Below are 21,854 nucleotides of genomic sequence, written 5' to 3'. Positions count from 1 at the left end.
TCCTCATTCCTCCTGGATCACTTCCTCCACATCCAGTGTCTCGTATAACCACCTTCCCTTAGTAATGGGATTATTTTTGCAATCAAAATGTAGTAGGATAAATGCAAATATTTTCCCTTGGTAATAATCTTTTTTTTTTTTAATTAGTAGTCTGGTGTTCTTATTGCTTGTTTTGTCCAACATACTGTCCAAAAAAAAGACAATGGAAAGAAGCAATTAGAGAGGCTAGGAAGACATTAGGTTTTTTCTTACCACAAATTGTCCAAATTGTTAATATGACTAGTTAATCATGTAATTGTATTAGCTCCACTACTCTACATATACATCTACTATACACGAGTTACTTAGAACATGATACCCACCTTTTGAAATAGTTATATCTACTTAAAAATGTAATTGAAGCAAGAACAAGACATAAAAGGCAAACGTTTATTCGGTCTTTTAACAGATAACGATATGTGAACGGGTTGCATGTAATCAGTAGGAGGGGAATTTAAAGTAGAACAAGACGACGTGTGTCTTTTTCTTGGATTAAAGTGAGAGGAGATCAATAAAACATCTGTAATGACACAGCTGTGTTGATTACTATTCAGAAATTCACATTTTAAAAACAAGAAAAACATTTTCCCTTTTTAAAATTGGCAGCCTTAGAAAAGACAGTGGACCACAAATGGCCTGCAAATACACATGCAGCGGTGTCCCCATAGCAACCGGAGTCAAATCCACGACTCAGGACCAGTAGAGATGACATGATTGATACGAAAAGAGGGACTGGTCAAGCCGTTTACAAGTTACCACGCCAACAGGACACAGAGCCACTGAAACACCCAAAGGACAGTCTCACTCCTAAGACCCCCTCTTGCATTACTTCAAGTATTCCCGCCATAGACTCAAAATCTTCAATTTCATCACTTAGGTTCACAACATAATCTATTATATAAGTGCACTCAAGAAATCCTCTATACATAGAAAAATAACAATAAGTAGCAGTAAAAGTTATAACAATTACTTTACATTTTATACACAACCGTGACGATAAATCACTTTATACCGTGGCATCAAATTCCCCGCCCCCTGAGTGTAATGTTCAAGTTTAACCTTCTGTAGCTACAGAAACAAGGCCAGCAACCTACGTTTGGTTATTTAAATAACATTGGCGGTCATTGGCGCTGGCAATGATTAGAATCAGAGAAAATACGCCTTCCCACAGACCCCGGGCTCGTGTGTGACGAATGCATTATGTACAAGCTGCTGATCGATCATGTGCCTCTGGCTCCAGCCCGCTCGCTGTGTCACTGACAGCCTTCGTCCTGGAGAATAAAACACAAATGTCAAGACAAGAAATCAATGTTCCAAACAAATCTGATGAAGACGTTTTGGGAGTGATGGTCCAAGCCATAAAAGTGTAACTCAGGTGTGAATGGATTTTACTCTCACCCACCTCAGTCTCGCTGCTTCAGTTTCCGTCAGCGATGCAGCTCCGGCATTTGTACAACTTGGGGTCATGTGTGCGGATGTGGCTCCGTACATTCCTCAGCAGAAAGAACGTCTTACTGCAGAGCTACACGACAGAAAGGGGAGGACAGAGAGTTAACGGCTTATAAATAGACAGAGACAAACGGAGAAGAGTTACATTTTTATAAAAGTACTTAACAATATTTAAAGTACTTTCAATCGTGTACGACAAATGTGATGATACAGCCTGCAACTGGTTAGCTTGTAAAAATAGGTTAGCAAAGCTTTGTCCATCCATTTTATATCAGCGGTCAGATCACTGGAACGCATCAATAATCTCTCCATCTTGGTCGACCCCTGGGCCCAACAATGAGAAGCCCTCAGGAGGCATCCTGACGAACTGGGCCCTTACAAAAAGGGACGGCAAGCGGCATTACTCTCAGCTCCCTAGTGGGCTGCTCGCAATTTATATTAAAAAGGGTCTGTATTATTTTACCTGTGCACCACAAGCTACATGTTGTTATGTAGAGCCCCTCCCTTTTCGAATGTATCTCCAAGTCTAAGCTCAGCCACATTTAAGCCGCTTGTATTCAATATATTATTCTTTAGGTCAATGCCCAGAGAGGTCAGTCATCTCCAATGTACCACTACTCATGAAAAAGACTCAGGGGGTGTTTCTCAAAGTCAAGCATACTACGTCATCGAGTGCCGCTGAAGTACTGTTCCAATGTCCAGCATACTTGGAAATCTACCGAGCCCGGCGTACTTCGTTTGGAGAAATTTCGAGGCTGCACATGTGTAGACTCCGCGGTCTTAAAATCCCCACAATGCTTTGCGCACAGACCAATTTCCCCAAAATCTGGAAAATGTAAGGCGGGGCCTCTCATGTGACGCACACCTGCACACTTGCTAGCCTGTTCTACTCTTTGTTTTCCGAATGCCTGGAAGTATTCTTGCCTCGCTTCTGAAGCAAGATGCTCGGCAGACATGTGCTACCGAGCAAGCGTACTCGAGATTGAGAAACACACAGAGGTTCTTGAACTCCCTCACTTAAAAGCAGTATATCACTCCTTATTCTGTCAAAAGTTAAAGAATAGTAGAACATCCAAAGTAAGGTCTTGTTGGCCTCATCTATACAAAGGAGGAAGTCCGACCTCCAGGATCTTTGTCTGACAAGTATCAAATGGAATTACTAAAGCAAAGAAAAAGCGTTTCATAATTGTAAACAGGTACATTATCCAGGTAAATGTACTTTAACAAAAAACTCTGCACTTTATTTCAAACCAATGCACGATGGGAAGAACACCCAGCTCACACTGACACAACTGTCATATTTGAATCTCACAGTATGATTAGCTTTTACTCGAAGGTTTAAAGAGCCTGTGACACGAGTTTCCCCCATCATCCAAACCCATCAATTTGGGTAAATATTGTCCCCTTGAAAACCGTTACTGAACTGATTTTGGATATTTGTACTTTGATAACCATTAATCTGCCCTTCAATGTTGACCATTTTCTGGATCTTCTCGGGGATTCTTCAAGTCCCGCCAAATTATGTGTGACGTCATTGCGGGCACAGCGCTCCAGCTGCACCGTTCAGAGCATCTGCATTAAACGCACGATGGCGCACACAGCAGCAAGCTCAGACAGCGATGACAGTTTAATTTTGAACGTGTCTGAGAGCTCATATGAGGCTGAAGGATCGGTTTATTTTGTATCTGTTAGAAGTTTAGGAATTAGGTGCGTCAATATGTGGGCGATCATACGGTCATGTAGCAAGTGGTGGACTGGGACTAAGAAATCATCCCGGGACTCTCGACCGGCCCACTTCGGTACCGCTAGTAAATTGTCAATGGGGGGAGTGGGGGATGTGCTAGTGACTTATCCGACCGGCCCACTTCGGTACCGGCCCATCGGGATTCGTCCCGATGGAATGCAGACCGGCTCAACAAACGATTTTTAAATCATCATCCTCACGATCATTTAATGTATCATATGTTCGCCGAATTGACATGAAAGCACTAATAAATGTAGTTTCATCCACTTGAGTTTACAACTACAAAAATAATCGATTTGTTTTTATATCACATCCGACGGGAGGAAATTCAGCAGCTCTCACTACCGATTTTTAATCCTAATTTAATCATCATCTTCACCACGATCATTTATGTTTATGTTCGCCGAATTGACATGAAAGCACTGACAAATATGAATATACTGTAGTCAACTTCATTAAAACTTATTAACGTGCCTAAACTCAGTAATTCACACTTCCGTGTTTGGCTCTCTCGCCGCACAGTGAAGCGTTCCCGCATTGACGTCACTTCCGGCTTCCCCAAAAACTTCAAAATGAGTCGAAGGAATTTCCCCGCGATGTTCGAAATTATTGATATTTATCGGAACGGTATCGCACCTTCTTTTTTAAACTGACGGTTTCGAGATGACTAGTAGCCCAATATTTCATTGCACAACAGTTGTTGGGAGGCTGTCAACTGTTGGGAGGGAATGAAACCTGCTGGGTTCTGGTGCTCGGGGTCATGACTTTGATGCATTAGTTGTGTGGTACGAGTCAGTGCTTACCAGACATGGCCAGTGCTTGCCCTCGATGTGTCTGAGGCGATGCATGATCAGAGCGTCACAGCTCTTGTAGGAGGTGGAGCACTGCGGACAGGCGTGGGGCGCCTTGAGGCCTTTGGGGACCTGACTACGTGGCCCTCGAAGCTGCTTTAGCCTGGCCCGACACACAGCGTCCATCCTGACACAACTCCTGCTGCTCCGAGGGCGTTTCACCTGCTGCTGGAGATGCAGGAAGAAGACGGGGAAAGTCAAATATTATATTAAAAAAGATGAAATAAACATCATGAATGAAAATGTAAAGGTTTAGATCAAAGTAAGCAATCACAAGCTCACGTTTGGGCTGTACTTCACTTAATACATTTGTATTCGTCTGACACTCTTAGGATTTTGTTAACTAATCAGTTACGTCATTTAAATCAACAGATCAGTAACGTTACTCAAAAAGGAATATTACAAAAGCTCCACTTTAAAACTTGTGTTTCACTAGAGATGTGATGTAAATAAGTGCATCATTAAAAAAGGCAATAAGGTGACTAACTGTTCAACAGATATTAGATTATTTTGTGGCAACAGGATGAAGGGGACATGGTTGAATGCATTCCTGTACCGACCTTTCACTGTGTTTATGGTCACAGAAGACATGAGCTACTAACACAATGTGTACTCTCTGTGATCTACCTTTGACTTGGTCCGTGTGGCCTTCAACCCGGCACATTTAGCCAGTTGAGGATTGATGCTGCGGGCGTTCGGCCGGGGTCTCTGAGCCTTGCCTTGGCTCACGCTCCTCTCCACCCTCTCCTTCTTTACCACAGGCGGGGCGGGGGGTCTGGCTCTCAGCAACCTGTGGGGGGATTCCACCGCTCCAAATCCTTCCCCAACTTGTGACACAGAGCGCGTCAAGCAGATGTCCACGCTCTCCTCCTCTTTCTTCAGTATAGCCATCGGGCCCCCTGCTGGCCGACAGAAGCTGAACAAAAAGCCCGAGTCCAGTAGCTTGATGGGGGGCTTGCTTTGGCGCTTGCCCAGGTCCGGTGAGGGGGGATCGGGGAAGGCTCCTCCGACGGGCACGGGGTCTGCTGGTTCCTCTTTGATGACTTTGTACAGAGGGTGGTTGTAGATGGATGCGGGAGGAGGCTGGTCTGAACACTTGAGCCCCTCGGGTTCATCGACCTTCACTCTCGGTTTAGTGTCCATGACCTTCCTCCCCTCCTCTCTGGGCTTACACTTTTTCTTACCCACCTCCCTCGTGGAGGCCTGCTTAAGCTTAGCCTTGGTTGCAGGTCGGCTGCTGTTGTAACACAGCGTTCTCTCTGCAGTGACTTTATGTTGGGCCTGTGTCCTGTGTGAGGGTGGAAGCTTGTGGGGTGTGTGGTCATGGGGGTTGTTTGATAAAAGAGGGACACCTGAGACAGAGTATTCAGTTGGTTCTGATTTAATCCTCACCGTGTTTTTCACTTTAGTTTTGATGGCGTAGCCTCTGAGAGGCTGCTGAGCAGTGTCACCCCTCCTCAGCGACCGCCTGAGTTCCCTCCCCATGAAGGGAGGCCTTGATGCAGGGCGGAACATGTCTGGTATTGTACCTTTACTTCTCATGCTCCTGTCACTCGGAGGGACGGTCTTTGGCCTCTTTGGTGTCATCTGCACGGTGATGATTGGACCCAAAGGCTTGGTCTTTGCTGACCTGCTAAGAAGATGAGTGTTAACAGGGTTACAGAGGGGCAGCGACAGAGTCACAGCCCCAAATGGCAGTCCTGGGGAGGCAGGGCGTGGTTTCCTACGCTTTGTCAGCGAATAGTTGTTAGCCTTCAGCTTTCTTAATCGTTTCTTCTGTCTCCAGCCAATCAGATCTTCTGGTCTTGGGAGGAGGGCGGTCCTCTGTAACCCGAGAACATTCATCAGATGGTACTTCTCCTGTGCTCTTTCGTAATCCTGTTCATCCTCTCCAACCTCCTCCACTTCCTGCTTTATCCTCACAGGGCTGCACACAGTGACCTTTGAAGCCCTTGACATCGAGGTGCGGGAATGCTGTTTGGGAGAGGGAGATTTTTTGTTTCTTCGAGGGCTCTCTGGCATGGGCAGCAATCTCTGAACCTTTTTGGCAGCCCCAGGAGTGGAGCGGAGAAGACGGGTGTTTGATGGTGATATGCGCGAGTAATTCTGCGACTGTGGGGTGGATGTAGTGTGTCGAGGGGTGGCAGCTTTCTTGGAAGAGGGAGATTTGAAGTCCATGAGCTTCATCCTGTGTGAGGGGCTCAGAGGGAGACCATTATGGCATTGGGCTTTTGGTGTCCTGCGCAAATTGTGCCTTGGACTTTCTTCTAATGACTCATTTGATGAATCCAGCCTCAGACTGAAGCAGTTGTTCATACTGTCCTCGAAATCCGAAACCCTTTTCCTTTTGCCTACCCTCTGCTGGCGGTGATGCTCATGACAGGCGCCGGCACAGGCACAGGCACAGGCTGAGGTAAAGTCCTTGCCGGGATGGAGTTTTTGGTCTTGCTCTCTCATGAGGGCCGAGCAGGCTTCCACAGCAGGCCACATGCCCAGGTGGCGGGCCATGGCGATAACTTCAGGAAGGTCCTCCGGGCGGACAGACAGAGTGGAGGAGTAGGAGAAATCCAGCAGAGACAGGAGGCTGTCCTCACTGAAGCCTGAAAGGAGATGGGAGCCTTTAATTACATACTGGTCAGTCAGTGAGCAAAATGAAAGTGAGTGAACAGCAGGCAGAGAGGGAGCAAAGTGTAAACACGATGGTAAAGACCATATAACCAGCACTTTAATTGGGGCCATTTCTGCTTTTATGACATGTATCAAAGATGCGTAAATAAGGAGACAGACTAGGGCTGTGTCCCAATTCAAATTCTGGATCGTTCAACTTCAAATGTCTGGATCAAATAGGTTTTTACAAACTGCCAAGGCAGACCCTTTCTAAAAGGACTTTTTAAATGCAGCTTTCAGTAGCATACATACAAACCATTGTTTGAATAATCGTCAGAAACCATGTCAACTTAAGTCTTCGGTCTTGCGACTGCATACAAACAAATGTATTAACAGTCATGGTAATCCCAGGGCTTTAGAAAAACATTGATTAGAATTAAATGCATCGTAACTAGAGCTGCAACGATCAGTCAATCAACTACTATTTAAATCATCTAATTAATCTTTTTTCAACATTTACTGGTACCAGCTTGTAGATTGGAAGATTTACACTTCGTCATAAAGGATAGTTAAATATCGATGTGAAGAAATAATGGGCACTAAACATTGACTTGACATTTAACAGCGAAAATAATCAAGTGGTGAAGTCAAATCGTTTTGTTTTTTTAGGTACACTGGTGATGAGCTTAAAAAAAAAGAGTAATGACTGAAGGAGTTAAAGTGGAACTGCTTCCTTCAGAATAAAAGCATTTTGGGGACATCTAGGTACAAGGTTCAGGCTCAGTCAGCTCTAATCAACCAACTGAACTTAAACAGAGCTCTTGCAGCAATGTTTTTTCATTGTGTCACTTTGGCCCCTAATCTTACCGGTGAGATCTACGTCTGATTTCATGCTGGAGTCCATTTCTGTGAAGATTTCCTGGAAGTGATCGCTGACGGCTGCCAAGACAGCTCTATGGGCAGAGTAGGATTGTCCGTTGGTCCGCAGTGTAATGTCACAGAAAAGCCCGGCCTCCCGCTGATTCCTCAGCTTGCTCAGCATGTCAGCACTGTGTGACACCATCGTCTTGGTGACACATCCTCTGCCACCCAGCCCCTGAGAGACAAAGACGGCAAAACAGAAGAAGATAGCGAGGCATCATTATTGTACTGCAATGTTTGTGAAGCACTTGCAGAGTGTGAGAGCAAGACTTAGGTGAGAATGAGAGAGACAAAGTGTAGATTAAAATGTGTGAGATGCAGAAAATGAGGCAGTGATAAAATGAGAGCTGAAAGTTTGATGAGTGTAAATTAAAATGACAGTTATGTACCTTAGGTTTCTTGGTGTGCTGGCTCTGACACTCTAGACAGCCCAGGACAAAATCTCTGATCTGGAAGTACATCCCTGTGAAGAAAACAATAAAATATATCAAACCTCCAGCAACATTGGTGTCTGATGTTGATCAAGAGTCTGACAATGTTGGATGCACTGTCTCACAAATAAGTAAAGCAAGTGACATGATTAGGAGCCTTCAATCATGTGTGAGTACATGTCTTCATCTTTGATTGATTTAATCACTAGTGAGTGCTGTTTCAAATGTCCCTACACATCCTAACAAAGAGACTAAAGATTCAAAGGCTTTATTGTGCTATGCACAATAGATACAGCTAGTTTTGGCGATATATAAGAGAAGATGCATTTGGGATAACATTTACTTTATTCATCCCAAAAAAAAGGTTTTGTCACAGAAGCATTTTAACGAACATTACACAAGTTAATCATATAAGATATATATAATTATAATAGAAATAAATAGACAAACACTAAATATATACATATCAACAATACAAATTGAAAAGAATACACAATATAAAATGTACAGAATAAGTTAGAATACTATAATAGACAAACCTACTACATTGCCTGACATATGATACTTACATACATTGTGAATGTGTGTAAAGTAACTGCATCTTTCTGTTAATGTATACAATGTAAGCCTTGGACCTTAATATCCTAAGTACCAGGCTGTGTGCAGTGAACTTCCTCATACCTTCCCACCAGTAGTTTTCAGCCACACATTTGTAAGTCTCCTCCAGGGACAGGTGGGGCTGTCCGAGGCGCCGCCGGTGAAAGGTGGAGAGGGCCTCCTGTCTCCGGTCCTCCTCCAAGACCTCACGGTAGTTGAAGAAGCCCTTCTCCAGCTTCTTGCGGTACAACAGCCCGTCTATGGTCTCAAAGTTGGGCGACCACCGTGCGGGAAGTCCACGCCCTTTCATGCTCCCGGCTGCCTGCATCCCTCTGTCTCCGTCTTCATCTGACCAGGTTTTGGACGGACAAAACGTCTCTGCCTTCGTGTAGTGAGCCTTCATGTGGGTGCAGTCGCCGGCCATTTTATCAATTGTTTTAATATTCTGTTGTAAAAAATGTAACTTTGTATCTTTGGCTGAGAAGCACCACAGCTGCTCCCTCTGAAGTAATCAGTCCCAGCGGGGGACTGAAAGCCTAACTTTACCCACCGACCTGAAACAAAGTCCACGTGGATACGGTGACAGCAGACAACAGAGCACCGTTTTAAACAATAAATACAGAAGAAACAGTCTTTGATACCCTGCTAATAGTCTGACAAACCCTAGTGGACGGATACAAACTAGCCTATTAGCTTAAATGAACCGCAACGTCTCTCATTATGGCTTATACAAAAGCTTGTTTTTCCAAAGAAGAAGATGGGCATTTCATTAGCTGTCATCACTTCTTCTCACTATCCAAACAGTTGTGGCTAACATCCCTAAAACATCAAAATACTTTCTTTTGGGGAAGCATTTGGTCAAATCTACGCCACAACAATATACATGTTAGACTGTCCATCCGAGTGTAGATAATAAATGCAGCCAGGAGAGTATCGCGCCAACAGCCCCGAGACAAGTGATGTAAAGTCACCAGTTTCACAGCGACCCTGTGAACAGGCGATCCCCGCGAAACGCTCACCAGCAGCCCGTCTCCATCTGTCTCAGGGGTCGGGAGTGGCCCTCCGGGGATGGATGGCGGTGGGCAGCCTCACCTCCGACGTTAACTTGAGATTTCTTTTCGCCAACTCGAGTCGGAAGCAACATGATGACGCAGCTATCAGCTCAGCATCGCCACTTGAACCAACGACCTAAAAGCGAGGTTGTCTCCGCTATCAGTCAGAAATGTTCAAAATCACAAGATCCAATCTCCTCAAAAGCGACCCAACAAGCTCCGGTTAGACACCCGACTTAGTTAGTAGCTCTCTCGGTGCCGCAAAGCCAGTATGTCGGTCAAATGTTCTATTTTTCTAAACTCGTAACCTTCTGTTTGTTGCTAATCAGCAGACTAACCGAGACGAGTTTTCCCCGCCTTCACACAAAGGCTATTAGCAGAAGCTTTAAAGAGAATCTGCCAGACGGCGTGTGATTGGCTGACACAGCTGCCATTGAAATTAGTTTTCTTCCCAGTGCAGCAAGGTAGGTTGCTCCCACACGATGCCAGTATATATACTAGAATTTGCTTCACTTGCTACAAATAGAATACACCCATCATACAAAACATAGAACCCACTGTGTATTGTATCAATACTGTAATAAACATACTGGTTATTTATTTTTTTATTTCACAAAAGAATGTATAAAAGCTCAACAACAGCAGCAAATGTATAAAGTGTTACAAATACATAAGAAGAGGATAACAATACATCCGAAGATAGTTGATATTCAGAAACAATTATTTTGATTGTATTAATTTAATGTGCCATATATTTCTGAGTCTAGAGTCTGACCACAGTAAATCCTTCAACCATTCAAGGCAACATCAATACCTTGTTTGTAATTTCCTGTTTCTGTCTTGTATTGACCATCATGTTTGTTTTTAAGTGTTATCCAATCATTCGGAATGTTATAATTAATCATATACATAAATAACTTAGTAGTTATAACTTCTATACAAAAATACATGCAAACACAGGATGCATTTATAATAACAGTTATCTGTAAATATATCCATGAGCATTGAAAGCTTATGAGACATGTGTACTCTGATGACTGAGCATTCGATGTAGCTTTTTGCACTTAATATACAGATAGCATTTTGTTTTAAAAAGTAGAAAATGAAGCAAGTCTGTTTGACACTTTGCATTAAAATGTATTGAACAGTGAAACCAAGTTAAGACTGCACTAAAGTAACCATGTAATACTATAATACACAGAAGTCCCATGCTCTGAATTTAGGGGATTCAGTGGTTATAGATCTACAAGAGGAAATGCATGGGATTGGTAATTTCCTGGATAATCCTTATATTTCTTGTAAATCCCAATATGTTTAACATGGTCTCATTTTGTTTAGGTTTTGATAATACAAATAAAATCCTGGTTACAGTCCAAAATACATTTAGACTAACAGTCATGCACATCATCGATATACATCTACTCAGCAACATTAACCCTGCATTATCCTGGTGCACACAAAGACATACTTTTCACAAGTGAACATGTTTTCATAACCATCAGCAGCTTGTAGTTGGAAAAGCACGAATCATCCCACAGCCTTGTACTGAAAACCACTTGGAGGCAATATTTATGAAACGTCCTTTATTAGACAATGAGAAAAGACTTAACAATTTGAGCTCTTCACTTCAGCTGCTGGCCCGCAGTCTTCAGCAAAATAAGACGTTTTTCACAAAGCACTAAACCTTGAAGTGGTTCTTTCTTCTTCTTCTTCAGGTTTTCAGCAGTTTAACAATCACATTATTTAAAATAAGTAAAACAGAACTCTTTTTTTTCACTTAAGCATCTAAATGTCAAAAGAATCCAATACAACATTATTAATGTACAAAAATACACAATAAAAATAAGTATTAATACAAAAGACAGTTTGTTTTATAACCAAGTACATTATGTGAGGATAAAGCTTTTGAAGGAAGTACAACCCACACACGGTGGTGCTTCATCCGGGGAACATCATTGTTTTTACACTGAAGCGTCTCCCTCTGCAGTTTTTGATCTTTTCTGAAATCACTGTATCACACATTAAGTCTGGGTGGCACTGCTCTTCGATGCCAGCTCACTGGTCTTGGACCGTTTTGGCTCTGGGGGCTGGCACACCGGATCGTTGGGAGGAGAAGGGCGTTCTGGAGAAATGCAACAGAAAGGTTTAGAGACAGAAGGGTTACACCTGAAATAGACTGACTAGTAAACACACTAATAATTCAAATGCAGGAGACAGGGCATGACGGGAACTCCCCCTTACTACAGTTGTTGGTACTTCTTTTTTATTGTTGGCTATTTATTGCATCGGGCAAGAATCATGGTAAGTCAGGTGATCATACAGAATTTAAACAAGCCCCAGTTTAGTTGAAATGATTCAAAATGGTATATTCTTTATTCCATTCTGTCTGCCGTACTTGCCAAAGCACAAACACAATGTTCCTGTTCAATGAATAATCATTTGTTGTCTGTTTACTTTCAGTTTCACCTCTAAGCAAAGTGGTTTGCGTGGTCAGGCCATTGGTTTGTTAACAACTTGTCGGATTGTCTCACTACTTCTGTTTCTGGCTCTATTGAACTGTTGCTGTGTTCCCAAATCTTAGCAATTACCCTGGCCAGTACAGCAAGTTTATCATACCCAATGGAAAAGTCAAACCTACAAAAATAAACTAAATAGCAACAGTAATATTGTTGAGGGTACGTTTTAAGCTCTATAGAAAAAATACATATAGCAAATGTCATTAAAGTGTTGGATTTAACAGTTTCTGCAAATATACACTGATCACAAATAGGGATGCACTGATTTACATTTCTCTGAAGAGAGGGACTGCTATCTCACATACAAATTATTAAAACATCCTGTGCTGAGGTTTCTGACTCGGTACCAGGAGAGGTACAGGTGGTCGGTGCATTCCTAAGCACAACAGAGGTGTGAGGCTGTCAATGAGGGCGGGGGATTTACGAGACATCAGCCTCATACTTGCATCATTAAGGTAGTCAGAGTATCACCCTCACTCACCGTGTTTGGCCTTCTCAGTGGAGGAGGGAGTGCGGAAGAGTGAACTAACAGCTGGAGATCGGGATGCAACTGTAGTCAAAGATACCCTCCTGAAACAAGTGGAAAAAGCACAAATGTTATAGAGGCTTCGAGCGTGAGAAAAACAAGTACAACGACTTTTACTCTTGAAGAGAACAAAGTCAATCACTGCTCTGCTTCATGTCTCTGTGTTCTACGTATCCAGTCCTCGCAAACTAGTCAAACTAGCCAAGGCGAACGCTCAAAGTTACAGATAAAAGGCAAATCCAAAAGCATGTGCAGGCCTGCCTTTGTCTACACGCAGTCTGTCTGAGTGATTATTATTTTATAGTCAGTGGGGGGTCCAACGGATCCCCCATACCAGACAGGGCTTTGTTCTCACAGCCCGTACTGAGCACGGAAACAGAGGGAAAACATCACAAGCCCATTACAGCCTTCCTAATTGATCCTGCATTTGTTAAAGTATCTTATATAAAAATATCATTTCACACTTTCTAAACATCACAGTGCTTTCTGACGTTTAGTAGTCATTTGTAGACGGCATCTTGAGAGATAATCAGCTTTGATCATCGGGGGGAGGGAGGGAGGGAGGGGGATGCAGAATTCTTAAAGTCTGATGCTAGTCACATTTGAATAGTTCAAGTATTTCCATAAATTACCATAAGCACTTGTGTTTCGAAGCAGCACCTGCCTTCTTCACACCATGCAGTGAATCTTAACAGAGGTACATACTCTGAGAGGAGACGTTTAGGTTCTTGCTGTGAAATACATTATTTTACGTTAACTCTTTGGCTTAAATACTAACCAAACGTAACAGCTTTCCCCATAAACTCACTGATTGGTTCACTACGCCTGCTTCCTGTCCAATTTAAGGTTTAGTTAAACATCTTTAAACATTTTTTCTCCACTGTATATCAGTAATACATGGTTCACTGAACAGTCCCCCTGTGTGGTTCAGATCAGAAAGCCATGCAAGAGAAATGCATTGACCTGATTGGTTCTTATTCTTTTACAATAAGGTCGCTCTGGTATTTGATATAAAAAATACAACATTTTGTTTTTAAAGGTTTACTTATTTACTAATGATGATGTAAAACGTATGTATATCTTGTTCCTAACGCAGGAATAATGTTTTTACATTTATTGATTAACACGAGTTCATTGTGAATTTTGATGTATCATCATTACCTGAGACAAGGTGGTTAAGCACTTGGATGTGTTTGTCGTCTTGTCAGCAGGATTCAATTAAAGACTACTGGTTTTTAGAAAACTTAGTGGAAGGCTTAAGCGTGGGCTGAGGAAGAACCAACTTAAATATATGGAGTGGATCCGAAGTTTCAATTAAACCTTGAAATATTATAAATTAAAGTATAGATAAATCATCATGATTTGCAGCCCGACTACACACACATATTCCTGCCATTGTGTCTGTCGATGATCAAAGCATAAGTGTGGAAATCAAAAATGTCACACTTTCATTGGTATAATAATAAACTAATTTATATTTGCCAACTCTGGACAAAATCATACCTAATACCCCCTTTTGCAATTACCTTGGGGTGGGCCCCTTTGGGGTGGTGGTGCCTTTAGGAGTCGTTTGCCCAGCGTTATTACCACTGGCCTTAGGGGTGGAGGGGGTGAGGGGGGCGATGCGGGGCTGTGTTGTGGACGAATTGGTAGGGGTGAGAGGGGTGAGACGTGGCTGTGTTGAGGAGGACTGGGTCGGGGTGAGAGGGGCGATGCGAGCCTGGGGAGTGGAGGGTGCGCTAGGGCTCTCAGACGTTGGGGTGTGAGGGGCTGGGGGAGCTGTGGTTTTAGGGGAGGAGGGCTTCCCCCAGCCCTGCAGGGTGTTCAGGGTGATTCTTCGGGGCAGAGGTTTGGACTTGGCACTCGGGGTGCTCTTCTTCTCCTCTGGGGGGGTGAGAGGGGTGACTTTGATGATGATGGTTTGGGATGTGGGGGTCTGGGCTGAGCTTTGTGGCTGGGTCAGGGGAGACGAGTTTCTAGCAGCTGCCGACCTCTTGCCCTTTTTCTCAGTGGCAGTGCTCGGTGTAAAGACCTCCAGGGTGGGGGGCTCCTTCAGCGCAGTGCCCAGCTCCCCAGGAGAGAAGGAGAGGAAGGAGCAGTAGCCGTCTGTGGAGGACACCGCCAGGAAGGAGCCGTCCCGGGACCTAAAGAGGAGATAATATGAAAACATGTCAGTAGGTGGAGGGCTAAAACATATTTAAAAATGATCTAAGGCTGAAGCGTTAGGCTTATTCCCCCCGACCCATTAAGGTGACTCGAGGTGTTGTGCCTATCAACCAGCTGTATAAAAAGTTGCCCAATTCAAGCTTATAAAGAGGACGTTATCTTCCTACATATGTTTTAGTAAGTATACATTCTTATCAAAGACATGCAAACAACTCATTCCCACAAACGTTGAAAAATATGTAAAGCTTTGCAAGAACGCTAATGGCCGATAGAAGTGATCCCCGGTTTACCACGTGAGGTCGCTGAGTGTGTGGTAGTGGATGTTTGACACCAGGCCGAAGGGAAGGGTCTGCTGCGTGTCATACAGGTAGATGGAGTCCTCGGACGCCACAGCGAACACCATGCGGTACGGCAACTGGAAGACGTTGGGAAGAGTCTGAACTGTACCATCTGCAGAGGAGAAATGGAGGAAGGGTAAACAACACAGACAAGTAAAACACTAAAGGGTAAAGAGGATAAAGCAGGGAGGGCTTCATAATCCCGTCACACGGTCTTGCCTTCTAGCGTCTTGGTCCTCAGTTCAAAGTAGACGGGGCAGCATCGCACAGCCAGTGTAGCTTTAGACGGACATGGCAAGTGTGCGATAGGCCTGAAACACACAGACAGAGGTTTGTGCATCAGTAATATTTGACAACATTGACTGAAAAACTAAGTATTCCATTGCATGTGACAAAAGTTACCTCTTGAGACTCTTCCTGGAAAAGATGTAGGTGGTGTTTATGATGTTTTCTCCAATCTCCACGCACCCAGCTGAGGTCAACATGTAAGCTATGTTAATTTGGATTCTACAACAATCAAATGAGCCTGGTAAATGCCAGCTAGAACCACATTTTAAGCAAGTTATCTAGGTACCTGGGGCGAGCAAGAAAGACCCATCTGGTGTGAAAGAAAGACGGCGGAAAAACGACCTCATGCTGTCGTCATGGAACATTCTGTGCTGCTTCACCTGCGAACATGGAGACAAACGCAGCTCTGAGTGTGTGGCTTGTAGGGTTGCCAGAAACTGACCATGATCAAAATTGATTATTCGGCAGCCCTGGCGAATAATAATCGATTATTCGAACGACCCCGCCCGCGGGAGAAAAAAGAAAAAACTCAGACAAAAGGAATTCCGTCGTTTTCTTTACTGGAACATGTTTAACAGTACAAACAAAATAAACGACAAATAAACCAACATCAACATGATGCAGCTCCTTGAACTCTTTTTACCTGCCGCTTTGTTCATCTTTAGTCGCACGTGTGAGGGAGAGGGGGGGTGGGGGCGCAGGCTTCCTCCAAGTTTACAGTAAAACAAACTGGTGGTGTGACCAATGGCCATTTACAATTATTAATACTATTACTATTATTAGCATTAGTCTATATTTTGGTTGAAACTAAGCCAGAAAAAAAAAAACATAAATAATAATAAAAAAATATATAAAAATAAAATCGATTTTTAAAAATAATATTCGATTATGGAGACTGTAACGAATATTCGAATAATCACTGGCATCCCTAGTTGCTTGCCTCAGAGTTTTTTCTCTCAAGATTCAAGGCTTTATTGTCCTGTGCACATTAGCCACAGTGTAGATATGGCAAAGAAGTCACAGGCTCCTCCAACAGTCCAACATATATATAGGACATAAAACAGATCAAATAGTGCAAGAGAATGTTTTGAGATGTGCAAGTAAATACAAATAAAATAGAAATAGTGAGAAATAGATTGGCTCTCTGACAATGACAATATTACAAAGTATTTCAAATGACAGACAATGTTAAGTGTAGTATATGGCTGATTATAGACTTTAGTCACATGTAAAACAATTTGTGACTCAACAGAGCATGATGAAAAGGAACATTTGTACTGACCTCTCCCTCTGCGAGAGGCCCAGAGCTCATCTTACTGATGCAGAAGGCTTTCTTCTTGGTGTGAGTGCTGTACACACGCATCACTCTGAAGAGGAGGACAGACAAAAATACCTTAGGTATCAGAAGTGACTAGTGGCTAACATTAATACATTCATTTCATGAAGATTAGTCGTATGATGAGACCATGAGGGGTCTGGATCCATGTTGTACCTGTCACAGCTGAGAGTGGCTACATATTGCCCCAGAGGATCCCAGGTCACCCCCTGCACGTAGCTCTTATGGTCATTCAAGATGGACAGCTTCGTTCCTGAACACATAAAACAGTTGCAACACACATAATAATTATTGTAATAAAACCACGTTGTACATTTTACACATATATAATCTGTTCTATATTTTATATTTAATATGTCATATATTTATATATATAATATCTACATGTATATTTTCTATTTTATTTCTATTCTTGTTTTGTTTTATTGTAAAATGCCTTGTCTTTTATGCTGCAACAACAACAACAATTTCCCAAATTGGGATCAATAAAGTACCATCTTATCTTATCTTATAATAAATACAGAAGCAAAATAATATGTAATCTTACATATAAATATGATCATGGATTTGTTCTTGAAATCCAAAACATCACAGATGAAACTGAAAGGAATACACAGATATGTATGAGTCAAAGCAAACCTTTGTTGATGTCCCACATAATAGCCGTGTTGTCAACAGACCCGGAGATCATGGAGCTTGCGTCCCGTGTCCAGCAGATGTCATACACATCCTCTATGTGACCCCTAAAGACACATTAAATGATGAGAAATCCATTTGTATATCCATACACGTCTACACCTATCAGATAGCAAGTAGATCAAACAAGTAGATCTCAAAACTCTTACTAATTCAACCAATAAGATAAAACAATGGGATCTATTACCAAAACCTCTGCATTGTGGCTAATAGATCTGCAGGGCAATATTTTGTATACCGTGGTTAAATTCATTGTTTCCTGTCAATCGGACAATTTCAAAGTGAAAAGTAGAATTACGGTTTCTCTACAAAAAAGTCTAACTATGGTTGCTGTCCCTTTTATTAAATAAATACAATCCCTTTAAAAAAACAGATAAAGGAAAATGTAACAAGTTTCCCCCAGCAAAACAAATGCACAGTGGGGCTACATGTTTTGTTTGAATCAACGTCACAATATTAAGGTAGGTTTTACTGGATATTTTAATAACCGATATATAGCTACTGCCAGAGTTGCGTACCGTAAAGTCTTGACCACAGTCCAGCTCTCTTTGTTGAGCAGAGCATCTTCATCCTCCTGGAACATGGGCATCGGCTCGGGCTCTTTAGAGTCATTGAGCTTCCACAGCAGAATCGCTGCATCTGTAGCAACAAAGAAATACAAAAATCACCCTAGAATTACTAAAAGGCCACTGATTTGAAATAATTTGTTCTGATTTGAAAATGACAGTGCCTTCTAAATGGCCTAAAAAAGTACATAGTACAAATTAGACCGAGTGTCTGTGTATAATGTGAGACCAACCATCTCCTCCTGAGGCCAGCAGCTCTCCATTGGGGCTGAAGCGCACAACATTCACAGCCTTGGTATGTCTGGTCAGATTAGACAGAAAGTCCACCACTGCCTTCCCGTCAGGGCCCATGTCCACCCGCCACAGCTGCATCAACATGAGAACAAAAAACAGTTAAACATGTTGTCTGTAAAGGACTGCGACCTTGTACATCACAGCTGCAAGTAAATACAGAACATGTACCAATTAATTACATTTTCAATCATAAAGCTCCCATACAAAAATGGGAGTATGAGGACAACATGTCTTAAGATATAATACAATTTGATTAGAAATCTATTTTTTAATTACACATGGTAGATTTGCTTTCTTAGCATACCCATTGATGTTTGTTTGGTGGGATATGGTTTACCGGAATAACAGTTTGCATATCTAACAAGCTGTACTAAGCACTGTTTCATGTTTCATGTTAGGTATGTCAATATGAAAATGCAAGGTTATTATATTCTGTCAGAAACCACCAGCAATGGTACATTATGTTTCCTCTAACACAATAGCTGAAACTCCCTTCTTTGGGTCTGCACATCTGCCCAATGCATGCACATATTTAAAGTGACATTTGCTTTGCCTTATGCCACACAAACGCATAGGCACGGATTTACATCACCGGGTCAATATAGTGAGTCTTGGTCGGAATAGTATGTTATTTGTCCATCACTGTGCACTCACTCTGACTGTGGTGTCCACTCCAGCTGTGGCCAGCCGACAAATGCGACCATCCGGGCTGTGCTGGAAGTCCAGACTGTAGACTGGCTCCTTGTTGTGCCATGCAATCTCACACGTAACCACCTTCATTTTGTATATGAATGACTGACCTCAGGAGAAAAAAAAATGCAAGTATTAAATGTGATACCTTTAAAAGTTTCTAACGGGCTGACGTTGCATAATATATCTCTACATACTTGGCAATATAGAGCCCTTGTTACGGGTTACAGAAGAACTTATACGTTTTCAACTTAGAACTGAAAACGAATGCTAACTAGCTTTTATTGTTAGCACTACATTTAGCGGGTTTGTTGGGAAGACGTCTAACTAACATTGCATACAAATGACAAAATTGGGTAAGCGTTTACATACGTGTGAAGGTTGGTTACAGTAACAGCTGAGTTACATACGTTTATACTTTATCCTTGTGTTTATTTGAAGTTATCTCAAAGTAAAGTACAGTCTTACCTCCTCTGTTGTCCAGCTGAAGCGAAAAGCAATTTCCCGCGTATGATCCGTAAAAAACTTCCGGCCGAGGGAGCTGCGGTGATTGGACAAAAACGCGGAAGAGGCGGGGACTGTCTGGCCGCATTACCGTTTCAGTCAGTTTAGACAGGTGTTTACCTTTTTTAGTTTCAAAGAATGTTCTATTATTATTACTTATTAACTTATAAGTTAATATAACGTATGTTATATCTTTATATAATATATAACATTATCATTATTTAATGCAAATATCATATCCGAAAATCCAAATGTAATTGTCATAAATAAATAAAGCACTACATAAACACTGTCAATATAATATGTGCAACCCCTTTAGCGTATTTGACATTGTGGTTTTTGTTTATTTCATTTGTTTTCTGTATTTTACTTACTATAATATAAAACTTTTTTAGGTCAAACATTTACATGTGTTATAATCTTTACTCTACCCTTAATTGCTCTTATTAGTTGGAGGTAAAGTATGTGTGAGGGGACATGTGTGCCACTACCATTTTACTCGTTTTTTGTTCAATGACTGAAGCACACATTTATACATTTAACCAAAAAGGAAATCTATTGTTCCATTGTCGCATTGATAAAACAAATTCAAGAGAGCTGTTAAGAAGTAATAAGTGAAGGTTCTGGATAATTCTGGATAATTCTTGATAATCAGAAGGATTGAGAAGGACACCAATGATAAGATTTGAAAGAAAATGTCATCACAGAGCAAGGGCAGCATATATAAAAATATATATTTGACAGGAATACAAAAAAAAGTATGCTTCAATTCAAACTTAACAGGAAACAGCCTGCTATTATTTAAAACAACATCAGGAACAGTTTTTAGAAAAATAAAGGAAACTGAAATTCCAGGATTTTACACAGTTAAGAACAAAGTTAATGGTGTATTACATTCATTATTGTATAGTGATTGTATTTGTTATATTGCTTTAATAAGAAAAGAAAACAATTGTTTAGCAGTGTATAATGTTAAATTCATCAAAAAAAACTGTACAAATTATATCTATAACCCTTCAAATAAATACAACGGAATTTCCCCCACTCACAGGACGCAGTATCAATGATTTACAGGTGGAGTGAGGTACCTAATTCAAAGACCTGATGATTTGTTTATTCATTTGTTGCTCCGTCTCTTGGTGCAACAGACACCCCACTAGAGAGCACCTGTTCTAGGATCTCATCAATGACATTGCACTGGTAATTGACCTGGTCCAGTTCCAATGGCACGTAGGAGAGGAGAAGGCGCCCGACGTTGTGCCTCAGCTCAATCAAACTGAAGGAGGGAAGAAACAAAACCAAAAAACAGAATACGTCATTATTCTACGGCTGCCGAGGTCAGGAATCCGATAAATCAGGTATTGATCATCTATCAATCTAACCTTCTGGATGTTTCCGAGCTTGACTGTGTGCCAGAGGTAGATGCCTCTCCTGCCTCCTCTGGATCTGTTTTTACGGTGGAACCAGAGGCTCTGTGTGGAGTTGTACTGCTCTCTTGTGCGTTATCCTTTTCCTGCTGCAGGCTCAACCTGAACTCCTCCCACTGTGATACCAGGTTGGTCTTTTCCTCTTCCAGACTGGCCAACTAGTGAGCGAACCCCAGGAGAAAAGAACATTATCAAAGAAGGCAGGTCAACATCAATTACACAAATATCTACACGGGCTAGCAAATAAAGGGTATATTATTGAGAAATTAAATGTAACAAAAGACAACAAAAACACAAAACAATATGCTTGTCGATATACGTTTGATTTATCATAATCTGTCTAAGGCAGCGTTTCTCAAAGTGTGGGGCGCGCCCCACTGGTGGGGCGAAGAGATGTGATAGGTGGGTCGCGAATTGACGCGGTGAACGGGACTTTTTTTTTTTTTAATACATTTTTTGGACCTCAGGCCGGAATCGAACCTGGGTCCTCGCGGGCGTTAGTGGACTGTTACAGCCGGAGACTCGCAACGGCGGTGGACTTTCACAGCGCCGGATCCGCTGGAGCCTCGCAACGGCGGGTGTTTGCGGCGGCGGGTGTGGTACCGGCGCAGCGGCGCTGTGAAAGTCCACGGCCCACCTATGTCAGAGCCAGCGGCCCACCAAAGGCAGCGGCCCACCGGGAAAAGTCCCGAATCTCCCGATGGCCAATCCGAGCCTGCTCACACACACACACACACACACACACAACTGAAACCAAAATCATTTACAGCGTTGCAGTCGGGAAGAAAAGCAATGTGGAGCGGCACCTCACCACTT

General features: G+C 42.3%; 2 protein-coding genes across 5 annotated transcripts; both read right to left on the bottom strand.

Annotated features, from left to right (window-relative positions):
* Window positions 1-415: 415 nt before the first annotated feature.
* LOC104955215 (uncharacterized) lies at window positions 416-10,034 on the bottom strand. Of its 2 annotated transcripts, none has more exons than XM_010782478.1 (7): window positions 8,724-10,034; window positions 8,001-8,074; window positions 7,558-7,786; window positions 4,711-6,683; window positions 4,036-4,251; window positions 1,442-1,561; window positions 416-1,310 (listed from the first exon to the last, which is right to left on the bottom strand). In XM_010782478.1, exons 1-6 carry the CDS (start codon window positions 9,061-9,063, stop codon window positions 1,457-1,459), a joined length of 2,937 nt encoding a protein of 978 aa, XP_010780780.1. In that variant the 5' UTR covers window positions 9,064-10,034; the 3' UTR covers window positions 416-1,310; window positions 1,442-1,456. The 2 variants fall into 2 exon arrangements, with proteins under 2 accessions (XP_010780780.1, XP_010780781.1); XM_010782479.1 differs by having other exon boundaries at window positions 4,036-4,248.
* Window positions 10,035-11,259: 1,225 nt separating this feature from the next.
* Window positions 11,260-19,681, bottom strand: chaf1b (chromatin assembly factor 1, subunit B). 3 transcript variants are annotated; one of them, XM_010782475.1, is made up of 14 exons: window positions 19,576-19,681; window positions 19,072-19,217; window positions 18,357-18,489; window positions 18,076-18,196; window positions 17,501-17,604; window positions 17,018-17,114; window positions 16,808-16,892; window positions 15,812-15,905; window positions 15,640-15,709; window positions 15,457-15,548; window positions 15,190-15,349; window positions 14,260-14,877; window positions 12,689-12,777; window positions 11,260-11,813 (listed from the first exon to the last, which is right to left on the bottom strand). In XM_010782475.1, exons 2-14 carry the CDS (start codon window positions 19,195-19,197, stop codon window positions 11,713-11,715), a joined length of 1,890 nt encoding a protein of 629 aa, XP_010780777.1. In that variant the 5' UTR covers window positions 19,198-19,217; window positions 19,576-19,681; the 3' UTR covers window positions 11,260-11,712. The 3 variants fall into 3 exon arrangements, with proteins under 3 accessions (XP_010780777.1, XP_010780776.1, XP_010780778.1); XM_010782474.1 differs by having other exon boundaries at window positions 19,072-19,212; XM_010782476.1 differs by lacking the exon at window positions 19,576-19,681 and adding an exon at window positions 19,480-19,540 and having other exon boundaries at window positions 19,072-19,212.
* Between the last annotated feature and the right edge of the window lie 2,173 nt (window positions 19,682-21,854).

This window comes from Notothenia coriiceps, unplaced genomic scaffold, assembly GCF_000735185.1.
Source record: "Notothenia coriiceps isolate Sejong01 unplaced genomic scaffold, NC01 NC01_scaffold00024667, whole genome shotgun sequence".
In the NCBI taxonomy this organism is placed as follows: Eukaryota; Metazoa; Chordata; class Actinopteri; order Perciformes; family Nototheniidae; genus Notothenia; species Notothenia coriiceps.
The sequence above is the reverse complement of the archived record's forward strand: the minus strand, read 5'-3'. Positions and strand labels throughout refer to the sequence as shown.